The sequence below is a fragment of the Stomoxys calcitrans genome, chromosome 2, assembly GCF_963082655.1.
Source record: "Stomoxys calcitrans chromosome 2, idStoCalc2.1, whole genome shotgun sequence".
Lineage (NCBI taxonomy): Eukaryota > Metazoa > Arthropoda > Insecta > Diptera > Muscidae > Stomoxys > Stomoxys calcitrans.
The window spans coordinates 195,369,571-195,378,539 of NC_081553.1; the positions used below are offsets into that span (position 1 = coordinate 195,369,571).

The 8,969-nt window shown below is 36.4% G+C and overlaps 2 protein-coding genes across 2 annotated transcripts; both read left to right on the forward strand.

The window, feature by feature from the left end:
- Window positions 1-2,051: 2,051 nt before the first annotated feature.
- LOC131994822 (uncharacterized protein K02A2.6-like) lies at window positions 2,052-4,874 on the forward strand. Its single transcript, XM_059361733.1, has 2 exons — window positions 2,052-2,517; window positions 4,783-4,874. Exons 1-2 carry the CDS (start codon window positions 2,052-2,054, stop codon window positions 4,872-4,874), a joined length of 558 nt encoding a protein of 185 aa, XP_059217716.1.
- Window positions 4,875-4,913: 39 nt separating this feature from the next.
- LOC106086557 (odorant receptor 67d-like) lies at window positions 4,914-8,217 on the forward strand. Its single transcript, XM_059361735.1, has 4 exons — window positions 4,914-5,159; window positions 5,219-5,742; window positions 7,710-7,899; window positions 7,962-8,217. The coding sequence occupies exons 1-4, from the start codon at window positions 4,914-4,916 to the stop codon at window positions 8,172-8,174; spliced, it is 1,173 nt and encodes a 390-aa protein (XP_059217718.1). The 3' UTR covers window positions 8,175-8,217.
- Window positions 8,218-8,969: the final 752 nt, after the last annotated feature.

An 8,969-nucleotide genomic window follows, 5' to 3' on the forward strand; every position in this document is an offset into this window, starting at 1 on the left:
TTCTAGGCTGTTATGTACAACAAAGTATCTGTTGGTTCTCACGCTTGACACTTAGCTGAAATTTGATGTCTTACACATCTTTAGACGGACAATTACATTTTGCACATTTAAATTCATTATGCAAGACTGACTTTGACATTCGAATGATGGATTAATAGAAGATAATTAAAACATATGGATTTTCAAATAATACACTAGACTACAAATTTTTCATACACCTATTTCTCATTTCTACCATTGTGGTACAGGATTTTACAAGTTTTTGCATTTGTTTGCAACGATAGGAAGAAGAAGAGCTAGACCCATTGATAAGTATACCGATCGCCTCAGAATCACTTTCTGATTCGATTTAGCCATGTCGTATTTGATGTCCAATCGTTACGATATTTTGCACATGTAACTACAATTTTCAACCGATCTGTGCAAAATTTAGCACGGCTTCCAGGGGCTCAAGAAGTCAAATCGGGAGATTGGTTTATATGGGAGCTATATCAGGTTATAGACCAATTTAGACCGTTCTTGGTGCAGTTGCTGGAAGTCATAACAGAACACCACGTGCAAAATTTCAAACAAATCGGACAAAAATTGTGGCTTCCAGGGGCTTAAGAAGTCAAATCGGAAGATCGGTTTATATGGGAGCTATATCTGAATCTGAACCGATAGCGGCCATTTGCAATCCCCAACGACCTACATCCATAATAAGTATCTATGGAAAATTTCAAGCGGCTAGCTCTATGCGTTCGACCGCTATCGTGATTTCGACAGACGGACGGACATGGCTATATGGTGGTGGGTATAAAAAGCGTAAAGACTGTTCCTACTCTTCTGCAAACTTTTTCTGGAAAAGTACCCGAACATACCAGATTTTAAGTTGCAAAATTCAAATCTTCCCACGAACATTCCATTGCAAAACATTCTTCATTGCCAAAACTGTTTTCCCATTCAAGTTTTTACTCAATGATAAGGGATTTTGTTTTTATATGGGATCTGGTTTTTATATGTTTTATATGAGAGTCCGAGAGCCTTGCCGAGGGGCGACACTTTTAAGAGGAGCTGTTTTACATGGCTGAAGATCCCACCAATGTCGCCAGGGTTAGTAAGAGCCTGGTGTACCCAGCTCAGGCGTTCGGTGTCATATCTATGTTACTTCTTTTATACAGCAAGTGTCCAGTCCCCTGAGGAAGAGTAGTTACACAGCTTTCTCACCTGCCCCTGGATGCGTACGGAAGCTCATCATGACAAGTTCTAACGAATCTTTTGAGGATGAACTCAGAAGACGAGGCTAACACAACAGTGGGGGAAGTTCTGAATCCCGACTATGTTACGGTTTCTACAGATAAATATCCACCATTGTAAGGACGCTTCGGCGGCACTAAAGGTCATTCTAATGGCAGGGGGATTTGACGTGGTTCTTATCCAGGAACCATTGGTGTGTGGAGGAATGATTCGTGGGCTAAGAATTCCGGGATTTAAACTTCTCAAGGGTACGAGGAATAGGAAGCACAGAGCCTGTATTTGATGAATCTGAGAAAATCTAGTCTTTTACAAAAAATACCAAAACGTCTTTTTTATGGAATAAAAAATGAAAGAGACTAAAAAAATGTGACAGTTATTCAAATACGAAAAAGTATAATAGCTTGTTAAAATAATTCAATGAAGATGTGATTAAAAATGTGTGAATGACAGTAGTTTAGATATCCAACATTCCCTCGCACTTAATTTGCTTTCCCTTTAAATCTTTTCCGAATTCTTTCCGATCTTCTGGGGGTAAACTGTTGTCGACGTTTTCCACAGGGGCGTGACATTTCGCTGTTTTGACAGTTTTGTTTTCCGCTAGTTCCTTGTCCGTTGGATTGCATATTTTGGGAAGCTTCCACAATTGTGGTTTGACCTGAAGCTTGATTAGCTGGTTCTAACCTCTCACAACTGCTTGCGATGTTGGTTTGTTCGATAACTGTTGAGTGTCGTTCACTTGTTTCTACGCTTGGATTCATATTAGAATAGTTATCTGGAATTAATATGTCAAAACATTAAAAGCGTATGGAGGAGCTATGTTGGCTCTAAAAGGGGTGGTTAATGTGGATATTAAGGTCGGCAACCAAACACGAAATTTACAACTTTACGTTGTTGATTTGGAAAATGTTGTGAACATATTTGGATTCGATTGGTTTAAAGAATTTGATTTTCAGATAAAAAGTCCATACAATAACCTAGTGATCGAAAACTGCTTGCAAGTTTCAAATGACTCTCTTACGGATTTAGAATGTAGATTGAAACAAGTCTTAAACAATTTCAATGAAGTTTTTTCTGAAGGAATTGGACACTGTCCAACGTTTAAAGCAGATATTACCCTTAAGTCCGATGCAGTTCCAAAATGTATGAAACCTTACAATATTCCATTTGCGTTACACGACAAAGTTCGACAGGAAATTGACCGTTTGGTCTCCAATGGCGTCATAGAGCCAATAAATTCGAGTGAATGGGCTTCGCCAATTGTGGTGGTTCCAAAACCAAATGGTTCCATAAGGGTTTGCGCCGATTTTAAAGTTACTTTAAATCCCCAAATAAAAACTGAAAGATATCCCATCCTCGTCGCCAAATGATGAATCTGAGAAAATCTAGTCTTTTACAAAAAATACCAAAACGTCTTTTTTATGGAATAAAAAATGAAAGAGACTAAAAAAATGTGACAGTTATTCAAATACGAAAAAGTATAATAGCTTGTTAAAATAATTCAATGAAGATGTGATTAAAAATGTGTGAATGACAGTAGTTTAGATATCCAACAGTATTCTTCCAAAGAATAGTCTAAATGTTTTTCTTCTTCCGTCTTCTTCCGTCTTCTTGAAATAAATACAAGCTGGTTCCTTGGCTTAGGAAGATATACTATGCTTGTATTAGCATATTCTATATGCTCGTGGGATGGAGGGACACAAAGCTCACTCTCATTCCGAAAGTAGCAAAACCTTACCACACGAAGGCGAAAGACTCTTGAGTGTTTGATAGAGACATGTCTTAGGGCAAAGATCCCTGGAGATCGCCTGTCTCGGCAGCAGCATACATATAGTAAAAGCATGCATATAGTGAAACAGCCCTTCACGACGTAGTCGGCTACATAGAGGGTTCTCTCGCTGTCAAAGAATATACAATCGTAGTATTCCTTGACATTGAAGGTGCTTTCAATAAACTAAAACCGACGTCAATCATAAAGGAGTTGAAGTTTCTAGGCATCAACTCTACCGTAAGAAACTATATTAATAACTTACTTACTAAAAGATGCATTATGGCAGGCTTGGAATCTGTGGATCTAAATTGATGGGTCAGCAGAGGTACACCTCAAGGAGGTGTACTGTCTCCTCTACTTTGGAATATAGCCATTAACAATATATTATTGTCTCTGGATGAAAAAGGTGTAAAATTGCTCGCGTATGCTGATGATGTGGCAATGTGGCGGTTAGGGGAAAGTTTCCAAGCACTCTAAGAGATATACTTCAGGAAGCTCTACGTGCAACAGCGAAGTAATGTACCGAAAGTGGCCTAGGTATAAATCCGTGCAGGACAGAAGTAGTTTTTTTCAGCAGGAGATACAAGTTGCCTACAGTGGTACCTGTCTCCTTGAGTGGAGAGAATGTTCCATTTACAGAAAGCGCAAAATAACTGGGTGTTTGGCTGGACAGTATATTGAACTTCAAATCTAACATTTTGGAAAGGGCAAGAAAGGCAACTCTTGCCTTATACACCTGTAAGAGAGCCATTGGGCTTAGAACGCGTGTCATGCATTGGGTATATACTGCAGTTGTTAGACCTATAATGCTATATAGTGTTGTGGTCTGGCGGACTGTGCTTCAAAAGTCCACCTACTGCTCAATACTTAACCGGATCTAAAGGATGGCGTGTTTGTGCGTCACAGCCCATCTGATGCACTGAATTTAATGCTTCATCTTATGCCTTTGGACATTGTGGCTAGACAAGTAGCAGCGACCACTGCCCTGAAGTTAAGGAAGCTTTCCCCCTTTGGTCGTGTGGCGGCTAAGGACACTGTGTTATCCTTGATACAATAGCCGATGTTCCAAGCAGTGTGGATTACACCCTACCTGAGCCGCTTTTTGACAAAAACTGTACTGTACCACTATTCAGGAAAGAGCCGATTGAAACTAAGATATCCTTGGTAACAGAAGTTACATAGACTTCTATGCGGATGGTTCCAAACTAAACGACAAGGTGGGCTTTGGATCTATTGTAGAACTTATAATATCGAAAGGGTTACCCGACCCAGCAGTGTGTATCAAATGGAGATCCTTGCAATTAAGGAAGTGGTGGAATGGCTAAGACATAATGTCATTACGACGATTGGCATAAATATCTTCTCAGACTGCCAGGCTGCCATTAAATCCCAGGAGAACGTATTTCTGAACACTATAGAATACCTTCTGTGTGTGTGTCCCGCACTGTCACAATGAACGAAAACGTCTAAGTGAGTCTAATGGCAGACTGCCACTTAAACCTAACCTAATCTAGTAAGATCCTAGAGTGCGCAGTTCAGGCGTTCGACGTCATATCCATGTTACCTCTTTTATATCCCTTATGATGTGTAGACACAATCGTTCGTTCGTTAGCCCTCTAATAAAATAGGCGCGATTTATATTAGGCCATTTTAATTGTAAAAATTCTCTGTTGAATTTACCTATTTAATTCTTCGAAGAGCTTCTCAAATCTCTCTTCGATAATTTTTCAAAGCAAAAATTTAATATTTTTTGTTGTTTTGTGTAAAATTATCAGTAGCTCTGCAAATAACGCATCATATGTCAAAGAAATTAAGCTGTCAATTAGACACCAACACCAAGGTGTCTAAGGCCAAAACAGAGAATAGTTAGACACAAATTAAAGTCTCAATCAGTATTTAGCAAAACACCATGCCGTTAAAACGTGCAGTGGAAAGCTTTGAAGCCATCATTCGCATCATACGACTGTGTTCGGCTGTATGTGGTGCCGATGTTGTTGATCCAGACTATCGTGTAAATCCTCTCACTGTCTTTGTTTTGGTGGCCATCAATTTGTACCTGGTCTGTACAGGATACACAATTTATGTGGATATATACATAGAGAGAGATTGGACCAAGGTATTACAGACTCTATGCTTGTTGGGCAGTGCAGTTCAGGTGGGTCTCATTCCCCAAAAAAAAAACATAACTAAAGCCTCATTGTTTATCTTCTACAGGGCTACTGTAAACTTTTAAATGCTATTTTGGGGAAAGAAAACTTAAGATTTCTGGTTCACGAACTTCATCAAATCTATGAGGAATACGATAAAAAAGATGCCGACTATCGTTGCTATTTGGGTAAAAGCATAGACGGTGTTTCTAAGAGCATTAAATTGATTCTGGCCATCTATGTCGCAAGTGTGATTGGCATTATTAGTGTGGTTCCCATTTATCGTCTGTTTTTCCATGAAAACATTTTTGTAATGCAATTTCTTTTACCCGGCATCGATCCAGAAACGGAATTTGGCTATATTGTCATGAATTGCATGCACTGCACTTGTATCATTTTGGGAGCCTTTGGAAATTTTGCTGCCGACACCTACTTTTTCACCTACGTCAGTCACATTCCATTGTTGACAAATATACTGAAGTGCAAGATTCGGGATTTAAATGAGGAATTGGAGGAGCCAGATATGAGAAATACTAACAAATATAGTATTCTATTCAAGGATATATTACGATGGCATCAAAAGTATATGAAGTGAGTTCGAAACTATTTATAAAAGTACACAACTTACTATGGGTTGGGTTGGTTGATTTAAAAAGCCCACTAACGAAAAGGCAGGTTTAGATGTGGTTTTATTCTGATTATTCTTTGGTCATTTTTGTTCCACCATATCTCTCAAAATTTTAACCTAATTCTATAATAATTACTCCCTCCATAGGATCACGAAGTCAAATCGCGAAATCGGTTTACATGGGAGCTTTATCAGGTTTTGGACTGATTAGCATCATGCTTGGTATAGATGTTGGAAGTCATAGTTGAAGTCATCATTTAAACTTTCACAAGTATCGTAATATGTAAGCTATATCAGATTATATTGTACCGAAATGAATCATATTTGACTTAGCTGTTGCAAGTCATAACCAAAGTCTTTTGTGTCATACAAAGAGGTTCAAGACGTCAAATTAAGAGTTTAGACAATAAGGGAGCTATATGTGAGAGCTGCAATATAAGTTTCTGGTCTAGGCAACACCAAGTGTTGCCAGGTGCAAACTGATATTGCCATTGGAAAATTTGACAGTTTCTAGCACGTGAGACCATCATTTGTGTTGTTTACAGTGATATAAAAAGGCTGATATGACAAAAAAAATGGAAAGCTATTTCTATATATATATATATAGCTATATAATTTTCGGCGGCGATTATCACGACAAGAGTGCGTTAATGATCTTCAATCTTTGTATGGCGATGAAGCACCATCCAAAAAGCATTGTGAAGAACTATTATAATGAATTAAAATTATGGCCGATGCGCAGTGGGGGAAAATCGAAAAAAGAAAAGATAGAGATCTCATGTGAGAAAGGTTAGAGATATCTCTTTAAAATGGTTAGAGCTAAGGTGTTAGCGAGATCGTGTGAAAATTTTTTTTTAATACTAAATTGTCTATATTGAACTACATGTAGCACACGAAACCATTGGAGACATTGTAAACCTCAAGGGGACTTGTTTTTAAGGATTTTTAAGCACTATCTAGGAAAGAAATCTTGAAAATTGGACCATAATTGAAGATTCGGCAGCCTGAACGAGGTGACCAACTTAAGGAGACTACCAAGAGGTGCCCTGACCACCTAGGGCCTGTACCTTTTCTCACACGGCATATTTTTACTAGTTTTCTTTTTTTTAATTTTCTCCCACTGTGCTACGGTCGCTCAAGTCGAATTTCGTGAAGGTAGTCCAAAAACAGCCGTTTAAACAGACAACATTAATTGATGATGAAAATAAGCTTTTTCATTAGACCGGAAACTTATATAGCAACCCTCGTAACGGTAGATGAATAAATTGCATTTGTGTAAGGTTTCGAGCGGATTGCGTTATTTGATGGAAAGTAAGCTTGCTAAATGTCAATCGTCTCGGTTTGAATCCTGGTGAGAACATAACAATTTGCAAGCAGTGAGTTTCCTTCATTTCGATTATTTTATTTTACTTTATGTTATTTTATTTTATGTTATTTTTTTTTTTATTTCATTTTATTTTATTTTATTTTATTTTATTTTATTTTATTTTATTTTATTTTATTTTATTTTATTTTATTTTATTTTATTTTATTTTATTTTATTTTATTTTATTTTATTTTATTTTATTTTATTTTATTTTATTTTATTTTATTTTATTTTATTTTATTTTATTTTATTTTATTTTATTTTATTTTATTTTATTTTATTTTATTTTATTTTATTTTATTTTATTTTATTTTATTTTATTTTATTTTATTTTATTTTATTTTATTTTATTTTATTTTATTTTATTTTATTTTATTTTATTTTATTTTATTTTATTTTATTTTATTTTATTTTATTTTATTTTATTTTATTTTATTTTATTTTATTTTATTTTATTTTATTTTATTTTATTTTATTTTATTTTATTTTATTGCGTTTTATTTTTATTGTATTTTTGTTTCATTCTGTAAAGGCAATTTGATCGTCGTGTCTTTTAACTTCCAGATTCATCAGCATTATCAAGGCCACCTACTTTTGGGTTGTTCTGGTTGAGATGGGTACCATAGCATTGAGCATTGCATCCACTTTATTTTGCCTGCTTCTGGGCAAATGGGTAGGAGGTCATGGTTATCTGATCTATTGTTTTGTCATGCTGTATTTATATTGTGGTCTGGGTACCTTAGTTGAAATTTCGGTGAGAGCTGATCGTATAATGATGAACATTTTTTTAACAAAGTTCTCTTTACCTTCACCTAGAATGATGGAGTTATTGACTCTTGCTACAATGACGTCATTTGGTATAAACTACCCGTTCCGGAAAAGAAAATGCTGCGCATGATGTTAATGATGGCACAAAATACTTCGGGGCTGACGGTGGGTGCAGTTATGCCTCTAACCATGAATACAGGCTTGCAGTTGACAAAGGCGATTTACACCTGGACCATGATGTTGATTAACTTTATCAATTGAATTTAAGCATAAATTAATTGAGTATTATCTTGCTTGTAGATGTAAGCATTTGAAGTAATGTATGAGCATTTTCAATAACTTAGAAAATTTTTGATTTATTAGAAGAATAAAGGTAGAGCACAGTTAGAACAAGTAAAAGCGTGCTAAGTTCGGCCGGGCCGAATCTTATATACCCTCCACCATGGATTGCATTTGTCGAGTTCTTTTCCCGGCATCTCTTCTTAGGCAAAAAAGGATATAAGAAAAGAGTTGATCTGCTATTAAAACGATATCAAGATATGGTCCGGTTCGGACCACAATTAAATTATATGTTGGAGACCTGTGTAAAATTTCAGCCAATTCGTATAAGAATTGCGCCCATTGGGGCTCACGAAGTAAAATAGAGAGAACGATTTATATGGGATCTGTATCGGGCTATAGAACGATTCAGACCATTATAAACACGTTTGTTTATGGTCATGAGAGGATCCGTCGTACAAAATTTCAGGCATATCGGATAATAATTGCGACCTCTAGGGGTCAAGAAGTCAAGATCCCAGATCGGTTTATATGGCAGCTATATCAGGTTATGAACCGATTTGAACCTTATTTGACACAGTTGTTGAAAGTAAAAATAAAATACGTCATGCAAAATTTCAGCCAAATCGGATAGGAATTGCGCACTCTAAAAGCTCAAGAAGTCAAATCCCCAGATCTGTTTATATGACAGCTATATCAGGTTATCGACCGATTTCAACCATACTTGGCACAGTTGTTGGATATCATAACGAAATACTTCGTGCAAAAATTCATTCA

What these genes read in the sequence shown, in the direction of transcription:
- LOC131994822 (XM_059361733.1), top strand. Translation starts at nt 2,052, where the DNA reads ATGTTGGCTCTAAAAGGGGTGGTTAATGTGGATATTAAGGTCGGCAAC. An exon ending in GGTGGTTCCAAAACCAAATG is followed by an intron (nt 2,518 to 4,782) that starts GTTCCATAAGGG and finishes AATTATCAGTAG; the next exon opens with CTCTGCAAATAACGCATCAT.
- LOC106086557 (XM_059361735.1), top strand. Translation starts at nt 4,914, where the DNA reads ATGCCGTTAAAACGTGCAGTGGAAAGCTTTGAAGCCATCATTCGCATC. An exon ending in TGTTGGGCAGTGCAGTTCAG is followed by an intron (nt 5,160 to 5,218) that starts GTGGGTCTCATT and finishes TATCTTCTACAG; the next exon opens with GGCTACTGTAAACTTTTAAA. An exon ending in TGGCATCAAAAGTATATGAA is followed by an intron (nt 5,743 to 7,709) that starts GTGAGTTCGAAA and finishes TTTAACTTCCAG; the next exon opens with ATTCATCAGCATTATCAAGG.